The sequence below is a fragment of the Schistocerca americana genome, chromosome 7, assembly GCF_021461395.2.
Source record: "Schistocerca americana isolate TAMUIC-IGC-003095 chromosome 7, iqSchAmer2.1, whole genome shotgun sequence".
Classification (NCBI taxonomy): Eukaryota; Metazoa; Arthropoda; class Insecta; order Orthoptera; family Acrididae; genus Schistocerca; species Schistocerca americana.
Genome location: NC_060125.1, coordinates 64,315,203 through 64,332,284, shown reverse-complemented (window position 1 = coordinate 64,332,284; position 17,082 = coordinate 64,315,203). Strand labels below are relative to the sequence as shown.

Here is a 17,082-nt window from a genome sequence, read left to right as displayed (position 1 = left end):
TGTACAATGTCATGTTTCTGGTCAAACTCTTCCAACGTATTACCACCTGGCTGAATACCTAACGCTAGGATGACTGGACTTCACTGAGAGAATGGTCGCTTTGGCAATTCTGCTGCTGTTGTGCACATTGGGCACTTCTTGGGACAACAGGAGGTGAGAATGAGGCTGTTACGTTCAAACTCAATGGAGTAGGCAAGAGATACTGTCTGTCTCGTCTATCTCAGGCCTCGTGCAAACTCCGACCTTACCAGGGAGCTTGACAAGTTCTTTTCTTTTGTCGTTCCTGAGGGGAGGAGTTGGTGGGGGAGGGGGGGGGGGTTTCGCGTGCCTAACACGACAGTTGGAATAGCAACTTGCCAGGAGCCATTGTAGCAGATTCTCTCGAGCTAATCGAGGTGTAAAGATCGGGTTAGTACAGGAGCCCACTCGCAGATGGGCAGTGTTAGAGAGACGAGACGTACCTTGAAGCCGTCTCCATGAAAGATGGGGCTGTTACCGACGCCGGGTCCGTGTGCCATTGAGGTCACTTGTTGCCGTAGCAAATAATTTTGCGGTATGCAGGTAAACTCTTCTTGTGTAGCAAACCCCAGGTGCAATTGTTCCTCCGTTTTTTCCCATGCTCGTCGGATTTATGTACCTTTTTACGTTTACAACTTGTGAACTGACATGCTTCAAGAATAAACGCAGTTTTTACCAGGACTGCTCTGTTCACACAAAAAAATAACAGACTGCGTGTTGCTATCCCCACTCATTTTCGAGCTCTACAATGGACCTACAATTGCTGTCTAGCCCTACAAGTTAATCCATATCTATTTCGATTAATACGCGTGGTTATTCTTCCCGAGGAATCGGAGAGCTACACCACGCTGCAATATTTTATACGATTATTTCAAATAGTCATGCAGGCACAGTCGGTGCCATCAGTAATTAATTCATGTTAGGCAAAGAACGACATCAACACTACCACAGCCTGGGGACCGTCCTGAACCGAATGCTCTAGAAGTTGAAGCCGCACTGTCTGAAACCCAATTTGGTGTCCGAAAACGCCGAGGAACCAGAGAAGGAATATTAGCTTGAAAAATATTTGTAGACAAACGAAAGACAAGGAATTCAACAATGTACAAGAAGTGTTTGAGGTGCTGAGGAAGTATGAATAAGCTACACAGCCTGACAACTTATATGGAGTCTTAGCAAAAGCCAGACGACTGTTAGCGGTGGACGAACAATACAAGGATATCTCCAAATCTCGTGTTGGAAGAATTTCAGTTAGGTCATACAACCTTTTCTCTAAAAGTTACAAGTAAATTACGAGTGTCAAAGTAATCAGTAACGATGAATCTATACTACGTAATACAATAAAACGAAAATCACAAAAACTAGTAAAATACCGTACAGACAGAATTACGATAGTAAAAGATTCAGGTAAAAAGTATTAAGATGAAACTAAAATAACTGAACATGACAACTTGCCAAAATTATCTAAAGAAATTAACAATGCTGCCCAGAAAACATTTAGGTCAATCAAATATAAAGAGGAAATATGGTGGAATGAAGTATGTAAAGAAATTTTAACAGAGAAGGTAAGAAAAATGGACCAAGTGAAAATACCCAAGAAAAATTGAAGACAATGATCAGTTCAAACAGCAAAGAAAGAAAATAGCAACGATAATTAGAAGAACTAAAGGAGATTCTGAAAAGAGGAAAGTTTCAGAAATTGTGGGGAACTTTCAAAAAATAATTCCTGTGGTTTTTATCAGACATTTAAGAGCAGACTAGAGAGATACCAAACCCCAAGTGTGTATTTCATAAATGAAAATAACATGCTTAGCTTAAGCAACGCTGGAAATAACGAAATGCTTGCAAAATATTCTTATTGGCTTCTTCATTGTCCAGAACCAGCCCATTAGTTGGAATCCTCAACACTTATGAAAATCTAGCAGAAGACTGTCATAGAAATTGAAGAGGTTATTGAAAACTTAACAAAAATGTATAGCTAGTGGAGAAGACTCTGTTACAAAGGAACTTTTGAAAATGTCTTTGCCAAAAATAAAAAATGAGCTAAAATTAATCTTTGAAGAACTCTGGAAAACGGAAAAAATCTCAGGAGAGTGGAAGGTAGCCTTGATACATCAGCTACATAAGAAAGGCAATGTACAAGACGTTAACAACTACACAGTAATTTAATTGTTGCCAGTTGCACATTAAATATCTTCCAGGATGTTAAGAAACAGAGTAAAAACATCACTGAATCTGGGTGAATATCAAGATGTGCTACGGAGGGCAGATCATGTTTTGAACAAATATTTAATCACTCACTACAGATAAGTGTATTCAAAAGATACAGTAGTAATGTTTGTTGATTTCGAAAAGGCCGTTGAGTCCATTGATAGACAATCTTACAGATAAAACAATCCGAAAATTTGGTGTGGAGTATAAATTAGGAAATCTAATTCGTGAAACACTTACAGACACAGTATCTAAAGTGAAATTTGTGGGAGAAATATCTCAGCCCTTAGAAATTAACACAGGCACATGTCACTGTGATGACTTATTCCCACTTCTTTTTAAATGTGTTCTGGAAAAAACAGCGAGAATTTAGAATGAAAAGTTGAATAAATATAAGTTTTCCTCTCCGAGATTGAGAAGAGGAAATATTGAAATAAACTGTCTCGCTTGTATTTTCTGAAAAGTCATAAATTAATCTTTTAGAAGATATAGACACTAAAGATCAGCTGAAGAATTTCTGTAGAGAAAACAATTTTTTACAAACATTAAAAATTCAAGCAAATTTCAGAAAACAAATATTGACCAAACTGAAAAGGTTAAAAAATTTAAAAGTCTTGGAGAGATAATCCAAGAAAATGGTTTGGAAAATAACTGCTATGTAGGAAAGACCGCATAAAATGGGAAAGGAATATGGTATAACGAAAGACTTTTCGGACAAAAACTACCTGTGCAAAAACGCAAAAATAAGGCATTACAATGCAGCAGAGAAGCCGGAATTTCTATATGCAAGCGAATGTCTAGCATTTAACTATAATTTAGGTAAATTATAAATAATAGAAACGTGAATCATTAGCAAAGTATCAAGCCCACGAAAAACTATAGATGGATGGAAATTACGTAGTAATGATGAAATTTATCGAAACATACAAAACATATGAGAAGTAATGAGAAAAAGAAGACGTATTTTCTGGACTTTTATATTCTAATGTAAGGAAGTAGATTAACCAAACAGATCTCCAAATTTTTTTGGGAGCTAAGGAATCAGCAGCAAGTTAGTGCCATGACTTTAAATAGGATGTAGAAAGAAATAATATAAATGGCGGAGAAACAACTGGCAGAAAAGTCTTTAAGGAAAAATTACTGAACTTGGAAGGATTCCAATGCAGTAGAGTGAAAGAAAATGATCTGACATGATCAGAAGACAGGAAGAAAAAAAATAGTGAACAGATGAAGGAATACTGGAAGAGAAGAAGAGAACACCGAATAAGGAATTGAAATTGACACATGGTCCTTTAGTTGGCCCAGCCGAGAAGAGAAATAAAAACATCAGGGTGCAGGAAAGGGCATGTGCAGTAATACATGGAAAAAGAATAGCTTTGCGAAATATGAGGATGGCGAAGCTGTTTTAGCTGAAAGTGAAGAAGATATTGACACCATCTTAAGTAGGACAGATAAAGTTATGGAAACAGAACATGGAAATAGGGCATGGAAATAAGCCAGTCTAAAGCTTAGGTGATGGTTTGTGACAAAGGGTGGCAAGCTACAGCTAGTGCAAGTTTAATTGATGGCAGGCTCTCCAGGGCTTTCAGGAGTTCTGACGGAATATCATCAACTCCAGACGCCTTGTTTTGACTTAGGTCTTTCAGTTTTCTATCAAATTTTCGCAGCATCGCATCTCCAACTCTTTTTCATCTACGTCCTCTTTCTTTTGTACAATATTACCTTCAAGCACCTTTCCTTGTACAGACCCTCCATATAACGAATAAGCATCCAGCATTCCCTTCTTTGGTTAGTACCGATTTTCCATCTGTACTCTCGATATTCATACAGCTGCTTCTCTTTTCTCCAAAGGACTCTTCAGTTTTCCTGTAGGTGGTATACGTTTCCCTTAGTGAAATACTCTTCTAGATCCTTACCTTCGTCCTCTAGCCATTCCTGCATAGAGATTTTGCACTTCCTGTCAATCTCAATTTTTAGAACATTGTATTCCCTTTCACCTGTGTCATTTGCTACATTTTTATATTTTCTCCTTGCATCAGTTAAATTCAATATCTCCAGTAACATCCAAGGATTTCTACTATACCTTCTCTTTTTATATATTTGATTCTCTGCTACCTTCAGTATTTTGTCTCTGAAAGCTACCCATTCGTCTTCTACTGCATTCCTTTTACTGCCTAGTCTTACATATGAAAATCTCAAAAACCTCCAATTCTTTCAACTTAGTAGGTGTCATCTCCTTGATTTCCTATATTTTTTCAATTTCTCCAGTTGTAATCTACAGGCCATAACGAATAAATTGCGGTCAGAGTTCATATGGTCCCCTCTAAATATGTTACAAAAAATGGTTCAAATGGCTCTGAGTACTAAGCGACTTAACTTCATCAGTCGCCTAGAACTTAGAACTAACTAAACCTAACTAACCTAAGGACATCACACACATCCATGCCCGAGGCAGGATTCGAACCTGCGGCTGTAGCGGTCGCTCGGTTCCAGACTGTAGCGCCTAGAACCGCACGGCCACTCCGGCCGGCTAAATATGTTACAATTTAAAATCTGGTTTCATCATTCTATAATCTTTCAGAAACCTTCCATTGTCTCCAGCTCTCTTCCACGTATACAGTCTTCTTTCAGGATTCTTAAACCAAGTGTTAGCGATGATTAAATTATGTTCTGTGCTAAACTCTACCAGGTGTCTTCTTTGTTTCATTTCTTTCACCCTGTCCATATTCATCTACAATGTTTCCTTCACTTCCTTTTCCTGCTATCGAATTACAGTCCTCCATAACAATTAAATTTTCATTACCCTTAACTATCTGAATAACCTGTTTTATCCCATCATACGTTTCTTCAATCACTTCATCATCTATGGAGCTGGCTGGCTTATAAGCTTGTACTATTGTGGTGAGCGTGGGCTTCATGTCTACTTGGCTACGATAATGCATTCACTATGCTTTGATAGTAGCTTACCCAAATTCTTATTTTCTTATTCTTTATTAAACCTATTCTTGTATTACCCCAATTTGATTTTGTATTTATAATCCAGTGCTCAGCTGACCAGAAGTCCTTTTCCTCCTCTCACAGAACTTCACTAATTCCAAAGGTATCTAACTTCAACTTATCCATTTACCTTTTTAAATGTCCTACACTACCTGCTCGATTAAGATATCTAAAATACCACGCTCCAAGCTGTAGAACGCCAGTTTTGTTTCTCCTGATGACGCCATCCTTCTGAGAATCCCTCACCTGGAGATCAAAATGGGGGAGTAACTTACCTCAGGAATATTTTACCCAAGAGGACGCCATTATCAGTTCACTGCACAGTAGAGCTGCATGCCCTCGGGAATGATTACGGCTGTCGCCTCCCTTGCTTGCAAACATTCGCAGTATCAGCACAGCAAGGCCATTTTGGTTGCAAAGCCAGATCAGTCAACGATCCAGACTGTTGCTCCTGCAACTACCGAAAAGGCTGCAGCTCCTCTCCAGGAACCACGCGTTTGTCTGGCCTTTCCACAGATGCCCCTCTGTTGTGGTTGCATTTATGGTACGGCTGTCTCATTAGTCAGGCACGCAAGCCGCTCCACCAACGGCCAAGGTCCACGGTTGAAAAATAAATAGATTATAAATCAGGAAAAGATTTGTGGATGCATATGTAAAGACGGTGGCATTGTTTGTTTATGCGATCTGCTCTCAGAGGACTGAAGAAACCCGTGTCGCTCTTCCGTGGGTCAAGAAAACAAACAAGTCTTTGTATTCGTCCGATATAACTTATTAATCTTATTCGCCAAGGGTTTCATGAACTTGAATAATGTTCCAGGACGACTGGCAAGAGTCTTTTGTAAGCAATTTCCTATCATTGGACCGAAGTCTAGGCTGATTTACATACGATGAAGCTAATGGAATAATTCCTATTATCCTCACAAATGGCTCTACATGGTTATTTGTGTAAGTTGACTGATACCCAGTTGTGAATTATTGATAATGTAGTCATAGGATCCTACGTTGTAGCGTGTTGTGAAGCTTACAGTTTTAGATTTCTGAATATTTAGAGGAGTTACCAATCTTTACACCAGTTTTAAATATCTATATCTACGTAGATACTCCATAAGCCACCGTACGCGTGTGGTGGAGGGTACCCTGTACCGCTGCTAGTGATTTCCTTTCCTGTTCCACTCACAAATAGAGCGAGGGAAAAACAACTGTCTATATACCTCAGTATGAGCCCTAATTTCTCGTATCTTATCTTCGTGGTCGTTACGTGCAATGTATGTTGGCGGCAGAAGAGACGTTCGGCAGTCGGCTTATCAGGCCTGTTCACTAAATTTTCTCAATAGTGTCTCTCGAAAAGAACGTCCCCTTCCTTCCAGAGATTCCCATTTGAGTTCCCGAAGCACCTCCGTAACACGTGTTGTTCGAATCTACCGGTAATGAATCTAGCAGCCCGCCTCCCAACTGTTTCTATGTCTCCCTTTAATCCGACCCGGTACGGATCCCAAACACTCGACCGGTACTCGAGATTATTGGTACCACCAGCATCCTATATGCGGTCTCCTTTACAGGTGAACCACACTTTCCTAAAATTCTCTGAATAAACTGAAGTCGACCATTCGCCGCCCCCACCACAGCCCTCGCGTGCCCAGATATTTAAACGACGTAACTATGTCAAGAAGGGTACTTCTAATGCTATAAACGAACATTACGGGTTTGTTTTTCCTATTCATCCCACTTAACTATCATTTTTACACATCAGGATCTCATTAAGTACTCGTGCAGCATTTCTCAGAGACTGATTGCATTAGCTACAGAAAGTCTGAGGTTATTATTAATCATGTCTGTCAGATCATTAACACACAACGCACACTTCCTTGGGGCATGCCTGAAGTTATAAGGAACCATCAAAATGTTTCCGTTCAAAGGCTTTACAATCCAGAATCGATATGCCAACCCCAAATCGCCGTGGCCGTTGAGGCAATCATCCCATCGAAGCCCCAGTTTCAAGATACTCATTTGGTAAATAATTGTGTCCTGCTGCATGAAGACGACCGTAACTGCCCTCTACACAGCCTCATCCGACAGCAATCGTCGGTCCTTCAAGGCCTCTTTTCAAGGGACAGAAGGCTTGACAATCACGTCGGGAGAGATCAGGAATATAGGGCGCGTGTTCGAGTGTCTCCCAATTGAGTTGGCTAACTTCTGCGTTACAACATTTGCGATATGGTGAAGTGCGTTACCATGAACTTGCCCCACCATTCCAGAATGGCGATTTTCGTCAGAAATGCTGCCCCGTACACATTATTTATTCTCTGACGGATGTCTACCGGTGTTTGTCCTCTGGCAGCCAAGAAAAGAATAACATCACGCTGCTCTTGTTTGGATGCACTTCACAATTACTTCGCCAAAGTTCACGTTTCAGCATGAACCACACCATTTCGGAAAGACTCGAATGCCACATTAATCTCTTGCCCAGATGTCCGTTATATGTCAGAATCACGCCACGTTGCATATTCGCTGCACATACCGATGTGTTTCCTATCCAGGACAAAATATTGCGTCCTCTCTATCAAAAAATCCTCCATTCGCTCTCAAGTTTCGTTTGATGTCCTATAATGAGGTCCTCCTTTTCGAGATATCGTAGTGTGTTTGAGCTCAACTTTATAAAATTCTGCAACAAATGGGTGTCAAAGTAGATGGTAGTTTCGTAGCTCCTCTATCTATCTTGTAGATCTTCCATTCAATAACTAAAGATTTTTTGTTCGAGGCATCTACGTATAGTCTACATCTACATCTACATTTATACTCCGCAAGCCACCCAACGGTGTGTGGCGGACGGCACTTTTCGTGCCACTGTCATTACCTCCCTTTCCGGTTCCAGTCGCATATGGTTCGCGGAAAGAACGACTGCCGGAAAGCCTCCGTGCGCGCTCAAATCTCCGTAATTTTGCATTCGTGATCTCCTCGGGAGGTATAAATAGGGGGAAGCAATATATTCGATACCTCATCCAGAAACGCACCCTCTCGAAACCTGGACAGCAAGCTACACAGCGATGCAGAGCGCTTCTCTTGAAGAGTCTGCCACTGGAGTTTGTTAAACATTTCCGTAACGCTATCAAGCTTACCAAATAACCCTGTGACGAAACGCGCCGCTCTTCTTTGGATCTTCTCTATCTCCTCTGCCAACCCGACCTGGTACGGATCCCACACTGATGAGCAACACTCAAGTATAGGTCGAACGAGTGTTTTGTAAGCAACCTCTTTTGTTGATGGACTACATTTTCTAAGGACTCTCCCAATGAATCTCAACGTGGTACCCGCCTTACCAACAATCAATTTTATATGATCATTCCACTTCAAATCGTTCCGCACGCATAATCGCAGATATTTTATAGAAGTAACTGCTACCAGTGTTTGTTCCACTATCATATAATCATACAATAAAGGATCCTTCTTTCTATGTATTCGCAATACGTTATATTTGTCTCTGTTAAGGGTCAGTTGCCACACCCTGCACCAAGTGCCTATCCGCTGCAGATCTTCCTGCATTCCGCTACAATTTTCTAATGCTGCAACTTCTCTTTGTACTACAGCATCATCCGCGAAAAGCCGCATGGAACTTCCGACACTATCTACTAGCTCATTTATATATATTGTGAAAAGCAATGGTCCCATAACACTCCCCTGTGGCACGCCAGAGATTACTTTAACGTCTGTAGCCGTCTCTACATTGAGAACAACATTCTGTGTTCTGTTAGCTAAAAACTCTTCAATCCAGCCAAACAGCTTGTCTAATATTCCGTAGGCTCTTACTTTGTTTATCAGGTGACAGTGCGGAACTGCATCGAACGCCTTCCGGAAGTCAAGGAAAATAGCATCTACCTGGGAGCCTGTATCTAACATTTTCTGGGTCTCATGAACAAATAAAGCGAGTTGGGTCTCACACGGTCGCTGTTTCGGGAATCCATGTTGATTCCTACTGATTAGATTCTGGGTTTCCAGAAACGACATGATACGTGAGCAAAAAACATGTTCTAAAATTCTACAACAGATCGCTGTCAGACATATAGGACTATAGTTTTGCGCATCTGCTCGACGACCCTTCTTGAAGACTAGGACTACCTGTACTCTTTTCCAATCACCATTCCTCTAGAGACTTGCGGTACACGGCTGTTAGAAGGGGGGCAAGTTCTTTCCCGCTCTCTGTGTAGAATCGAATTGGTATCCCGTCAGGTCCAGTGGACTTTCCTCTGTTGAGTGATTCCAGTTGATTTTCTATTCCTTGGACACTTATTTCGATGTCAGCCATTTTTTAGTTTGTGCGAGGATTTAGAGAAGGAACTGCAGTGCGGCCTTCCTCTGTGAAACAGCTTTGGAAAAAGGTGTTTAGTATTTCAGCTTTACGCGTGTCATCCTCTGTTTCAATTCCATCATCATCCCGGAGTTTCTCTATATGCTGTTTCGAGCCACTTACTGATTTAACGTAAGTCTCGTTAAAAGAGGAGCTAACTCAGTAGCAAACTCTGGATTTATTCTGTTAAGGATTTCATCGAACCCTGGAGCTTTGTTCAGTTTTAGCGATTTCAATTTTTTTCCGGATGCCACTATCTTTTATATCTATGTTAGCCATCTTTGCAGTGATTGGAGAATTGAACTTGGACAGTATTCCTCGATTTCCCTTTGCAAAGGAACTTTCGGAAACGCAGTTCAGAATTTCGGTTTTGCTTTGTTACCATCAATAATGCCTGTGTCGTCGATGAGTGTCTGGACACCAACTTCAGTTCCACTGACTGCCTTTATACATAACCAGAATTTCTTTAGGTTTTATGAGAGGCCTTTCAATAAGATTCTTCTACGGTAGTCATTGAAGGTATCATGCACTGCTCGTTTGGAAGTGAAATACTTTCAAAAACAGCATCACGTGCGGGTCATCGTGATACAGCATCTCGTCCCAACTGAATCCTTTTATCTGTGGTGAAAACAGGTCATCGTAGCATGTAACACTACCGCCGAAGATAACAACTGACACGCTATGATCTTCCCCGTGCAGGAATGCATTGCAGTTAGAGGAGGGTTGCACTAAGACAATCTACTGTTTAGAACCCGTATAACATTTTAATAAAACATCATTATTAGTAAACTAGTGATTCAGAGGCCTTTTCTTTCTATGTTTCGTTAGTATATAACACAACCAATGACGCATTAGTATAGTCTGGCCATACTATGTGCTTTTCGTACTTACCAGGCACGGTGCTAGAAGGGATACGACGCACGACACCGCAATCATGGCCATTTGAACGTGAGTACCCATGTCAGACAACGAGTCGGCAAGAGGTTGAGCGAAACTGTTATAATGGAGAGCAGCGCCGTCACACCCTGGCTTCCAGACAGATTACGGTACGCCAAACAGTACAAGAACACTCACAGGACAGGATATACGTTCCTATCGCTGCGGAGATGGTGCGATTAGAGATCTCGTAAGCAATCGACGAAAATTGCGTAACATGACATGCGTAACATAACGTCAATATCAGCGCTGGTACGTGGACAGACTTGAGAATATTAGTAGCCTACGCGTGAACGTTTCACAACACGCGTGACTAGAAACTGAGAGATGTAGAGTTCAGATCTCGGAAATGTTACCCCAAGTTCCGTTTCTGTTGCTCCTCTAAGTTTTTCAAGGTGAATATTTGGATATTTTTCGTTTAATAGATCTCGGATGACTACTGGCCTAGCCAAGACTGGTTGTTCCGTCTCTAGCAATTTCAATATAAGTAGCACATTGATCAGTGGCACAATAAAGGTCAATATGAACATCTCGATGTTCGAGATATCTCCTTGCTTGTTGTGTGGCAGCCTATTAACATAACTTTAATTTTCTGTGGTCTAAAATATCTGTCACTGGTTCATCTGCTAGCTGACAGTTATCGCATACAAGATTACTCAGTGAATACTCACTGTTATTTCCCCAGGAGAACATTTCAAACTTCGTCGAAGCTGGAACAAAAAGGTAGCAAACACATAAAAACGCTTAACGCTTATAACATTCCTCTAATGCAAACAGAGCTCCTTTATTTAGTTATTTATTTAGAGTTTTTGTTAGCTACGTCAAAGCAAATATTTAGAACTGATTCAACGTGAACACGGAATCATTAAAGCTCGATTACCAGTAAGACAGTCGAAAATTAAAGTAAATTTTTGCTTATCCACTTTCTGTAGGAACCTACAGATCAGATGTTTCTCGATCAAAAGCATCTGCATCTATACAGTGTGTTCAAAAATTCAGTGCTCAAACTGACATATTAAAACGAATATACAAGGTGATCATCACGGAATCATCCTGTATGTTGTTAAACAACTGTATGTGGGAAATTCATGTTGAGTGAACACTAAGTACGCGTAACTACTCCTTTTCCTATTTTCATTCTACATCTACATCCTTACTCCGCAAGCCACCTGACGGTGTGTGGCGGAGGGTACTTTGAGTACCTCTATAGGTTCTCCCTTATATTCCAGTCTCGTATTGTTCGTGGAAAGAAAGATTGTCGATATGCCTCTGTGTGGGCTCTAATCTCTCTGATTTTATCCTCATGGTCTCTTCGCGAGACATACGTAGGAGGGAGCAATATACTGCTTGATTCCTCGGTGAAGGTATGTTCTCGAAACTTCAACAAAAGCCCGTACCGAGCTACTGAGCGTCTCTCCTGCTGAGTCTTCCACTGGAGTTTATCTATCACCTCAATAACCCTTTCGCGATTACTAAATGATCCTGTAACGAAGCGCTCTGCTCTCCGTTGGATCTTCTTTATCTCTTCTGTCAACCCTATCTAGTACGAATCCCACACTGGTGAGCAATATTCAAGCAGTGGGCAAACAAGTGTACTGTAACCTACGTCCTTTGTTTTCGGATTGCATTTCCTTAGAATTCTTCCAATGAATCTCAGTCTGGAATCTGCTTTAACGACGATCATCTTTATATGATCATTCCATTTTAAATCACTCCTAATGCCTACTCCCAGATAATTTATGGAATTAACTGTTTCCAGTTGCTGACCTGCTATATTGTAGCTATTCTCTATATTGTAGCTATTCTCTACTCTAACGAGCAGGGCGAGGGTTTGCGACCGCGATTCTTCTCCGTCAAATGTCCCAGTAGGCTAGAAGCGAGACAGGGGGAATCTCAGCTCTGGTATCTACGTAGCAACCATGGGAAACGTCCCGAAAACCTCGATCGGAACCGTGGAATCGGGGCTATTTTAATTTATTTCTTGGATAATGTTATCAATTGTTTATGTGTTTATCATGTACGTGCTCATGTGTGTCAGTGTGCGCCTATAGAGAAGGAAAAGTACCTTCTTCAAACATTGTTACACTGAAGCTAATTTGATATCCATAACGTCGTGACATGCTGGCGTTCACAATGAGTATGTAGCGCTGTAGTGCTCGCTTGATGCTCGCAATACATAACAAAGAGCGCTGCACATGGAGAGAACTGCAGGACATGCACTTCATTTAGGCTGCAGCTGAAGGCAGTGGTCAAAGAGCTCAACGAATGTACCACAAATGAATGACTGCCTTATCACACGTTTACTGCGACCAAAGTTCGCCTGCATAATACCAGCACACTGAAGCTACACAGGCGAAACGCAGGCAGACCATAGACGGTGCGTACACCTACCTATGAGAAAGACGTATTTCCAGAATGGGACTGAGGCAAGTACATGAGCAGCTGACACTGAGCCGGCCGTTGTGGCCGAGCGGTTCTAGGCGCTTCAGTCTGGAACCGGACGACCGCTACGGTCGCAGATTCGAGTCCTGCCTCAGGCATGGATGTGTGTGATGTCCTTAGGTTAGTTAGGTTTAAGTAGTTTAAAGTTCTAGGGGACTGATGACCACCGATGTTAAGTCCCATAGTGCTCAGAGCCATTTGAACCAGCTGACATTGAATTCAGTGTTCACCATAGTTTAGAATGGAACATGTTGCATGAATGGTTGATTCATTATGTTCATCCTATTAAAGCACATGTCGTGGGACAAGCTGATTATCCACCGCAGCCTTAGTTTATAGGCCGGTTTTTGCAACAGACTAGAGGAGACCCTCAGTTTTCTGAAGCAGTTCTGTTTACAGATGAGTCTCAATCTTCTCGTAAAGGTGTGTACAAATGTCATAACTTACGGGTATGGGTGGATGAAAAAACACATACAACAGTTATGTCAGATATCAGACACAATTTTCAGTAAACAACGGGCCAGTATCATTAGCAGCCTCTTTTTTGGATTTCTACATTTTGCGTTCTCATCTCAGGCAGCCAATGTACTAACCCTTCTTGCAAAAGAAACAGCCAACATTACTGGAGGAGGTTCTCTTACACATTACAGGCAGGATGTTGTCCCTGCGTCATGGGGTCCTGGCACACTTTACAAAGTGAGTATATGTAGCATTAATCCGTACGTTCAGCACTTGGAAAAGTGGCAGGGGAAGACATGCGTGTTGGCCGTGTTGGCCTAGTAGGTACCTAGAAATTACTACATTAGGCCTCTTTCTCTGGAACTACATGAAAACTTAAGTGTATTTAGTCACTGTAGGTGCAGGGAAGGAATTAGTTGCAAAAGTTCATGCAATGGCCCCACATATACAGAACACATCACACATTTTCCATCAAACATGGGATGCTCTGTTATGTCCATACCAGCTCTGAGCTGAAGTTAACAGTGCTCATTCTGAATATTTTTTGGAGCAATATGGGACTGAAACACGTTTAACGTTGTATTATTCTCAGTCGCAACCAATGACTGTAAGGTATAAAGCAGAGTTTCAGTACAGACAAAGAATGAGTTAAAGGTAAATGTCAAGGTCACCCCCCCTTCCCTATCCCCCTGCCCCTCACTCTCACCTCTTCCCACACTCCTTCCTCCTCACCATTTCTCTACCCTCTGCCTGCCCCACCCATGTCTGTCTCTCTCCAAAACAAGGAGAATGATGTTCATTATTAAATTATCTTATTTAAACAATTACACTGAAGCCAGGGTGTTTCACTTGAGCAATTACATTGAATTACATTATTTTATTTTAACAATTACACTGAAGCCAGGGTGTTTCACTTGAGCAATAACACTGTATTGAATTATTTTATTTTAACAATTACACTGGAGCCAGGTTGTTTCACTTGAGCAATTACACTGAATTACATTATTTTATTTTAACAATCACACTGAAGCCAGGGTGTTTCACTTGAACAATTACACTGAAGCAGGAAAGTTTGTTGTTTGTATTTAAACAATTTGATGTTATTTGTTTAATCAATTATGATGTCTGATGTATATCTGGGATGCCTAGGGATGGCGCTGGCAGATGTACTAGAGACACTGGAGGGTGGCAGCTATGACTGCACCACCAAGGCCTCCTCCAGGCAGGTGAAAGTACATCCAGTGATGGCACTAGAGGCACTGGAGGGTGGCCGTCAGACCAGACGTTGTTCTGTCTTCATTTTGCATGGTTAATGCAATTTCTTTGATTATGAGATATTTAGATTCTGGGCAGAATCCGTGAAGATCTAAAACAAAGTTTGTACATTTCGCCAAGAACCCTGGTGTCAGCTTTCCAAACACTTCGATCAAGAAAGACAGCTTTTAAGTTAACATAGATTAGATTGGAAACTATCGTGCATGGACTTTTATTCTTTGCCACATGTTGCGACAAGACTATGACAAACGTCGTTTTAAGTTTTTCGTCAGAGGACAACAGAAAGTGAGCTGGACTAAACAGCAGCTGTTCAAAATGAAGCTAATGTATGCAATATATTAACAGTAGCGGATTCAGGGGGAGGGCTAAGAGGCTCCCCCCCCCCCCCACCTCCTCAAAAAAAAAAAAAAAAAAAAAAAAAAAAGCATTTGGTCCATCCGTGACAAATCTCAAATTAAACTTGATAATATCATCCCACTTAGTACTGTACTACCTACAGTACAATTTTCATCACTTGTTACATAACCATTTGAAGTAGGTGTAGTACGTTTTCAGATTTAACATTTCTCTAAGAAAGTGCTTATGTGACTAGTTTTTAAATCGCGCGCCACCCATTCGGCGCGTGTGCCGTTTCCGAGTGCGCACGCTGCGCTGCTGTGCACATACGGCATTGTTGTATGGTTTGCGAATCAGACACAATACAATGCTCTGTTCAGGTGGTTTTTAATTTAATGAAGGCGTGCTTTTGTTTGTATTTGTCAGATTATCAAAAAAAAAATGACATTGAAACTGGACAAGGAGATCTTCGTTTCTTTCTGAAAAGGAGGAAAGAAGAGATAGAATCGAGCGAAAAAGAACCAGTATAACCTGGAAACAAGGTCGGTGACTTATCATTGTCGACTTAACGTTCAGCAGGTGCATCTTTCTGATTATTTTGTATGTATTTAATGAAATTCATACAAACACGATTAGTCGAGTTTGTGACTTTTTATTGGGTTGAGTTCGTTGATCTTTCTGTCGGTGTGGTGTGGGTGGCTGTGGACTGGACTCTGGATTAGTATTGCGAAGTTAGTGATTTTTCCCACTAAATGTGGTGGTTTTGAGTACCTGTCCAGTGTGCAGATTTTGCATCTACTGGCTGCTGTGAATTATGGGGGATTTTAAAAAGATTTGTATAGTTTATGGTAAAATTATTTTTTAAAATCGCTTGATCCATTCTAGATACAGCAAACAGCACTATTTAATTTGCTAACGTCTAGTAACTCTTCAAATTATATCACCTAAACATTTATAATACACGGTATTTCGTCTTCGTTTCCCTGTTATTTGGTTTCCGTATTGTTATGCATCCGTTTTGTTATGCACTCTAGTATTAATACATCTGCAATTGCATGCACAGTGCATATCTGTAGTGCCGGTGGTAATGTGACGTTTATTAAATCACTTGCTATTGTTCTGGAGCTAAACATATGTGAAGTAAAGGGACAGTGTACCCAGAAATTTAGTCCTGAATCTCTACGCGATAGTAAATTTGCAGACTGGGTAGAAAGAATTCAAGAGCATGACACAAAAGCATATTGTAAATTTTACTGTAATATTTTGTTAACGTGTTCTGCCGCAATAATAAGCCACAGTGACGTAAAACAAAAAAACACAGCACCATTGTCAGCAAACAAAAATACCTTTCAGAACTGTGAAATAGTATTCAGCTGTGAATCAAGCTGAAGGTTCCCTTGGACCCGTGCATTGTTTGTTTCCACCCACTGTCCGATCATGTCATGTCATCGCTTAATTGATTTGTGCAAGAGTAAATTCACAGGCAGTAATAATGCCAGAAAACTTTAAATACGTAGAACAAAACGTAATGCAGCTATAAAACATGTAATAAGGCGATATTTTGCGGAAAATCTGCGGCAAGATATCGGTGACAGCATGTATATCATTATAATTAGTGAATCAACAGACGTTATCGTGACCAAATTTTTAGGAATAACAATAATATATTACAGTGCTGCATCCACTGCGATCATTTCAACGTTTTTAAAATTAAACCGATCTCGAACATTATAATACACAGTCTAGTGTAACAGCAATTAAAGACATGCCTCAAGAATTGAAATTAGATCTTAACAAGCAGCAGCGTATAGGCACAGACAATACGAATATAGTTGTAGGTGTTCACAATGGTCTCAATCAAATTTTGAAAAATGTAATTCTGCATTTGATTGTTATAAAGTGTGTAAGCCATTAAGTTCAACTTGCTACTTCTGCTGCAAGTGAGACGCTCCAGGAAATCTGGACTTCTTCTTTGCTCGGAAATCTGGACTTCTTAGTTGGTTTTTGAATTCTTCAACTCACCAACAGTTGAATAATATGTGTGTAAAACTTTCAAAGGGGCAGAACCC

At 40.7% G+C, this 17,082-nt stretch overlaps 1 protein-coding gene across 1 annotated transcript in view; it reads right to left on the bottom strand.

Annotated features, from left to right (window-relative positions):
• The window catches only part of LOC124622598 (carboxylesterase 4A-like), a 140,650-nt gene extending 130,053 nt beyond the window's left edge, over nt 1-10,597 (bottom strand). Inside the window, exon 1 of the mRNA XM_047148351.1 lies at nt 10,457-10,597. Within this exon, the coding sequence (XP_047004307.1) occupies nt 10,457-10,525 (69 nt within the window). The 5' untranslated portion in view covers nt 10,526-10,597. The remainder of the gene's footprint in view (nt 1-10,456) is intronic.
• Between the last annotated feature and the right edge of the window lie 6,485 nt (nt 10,598-17,082).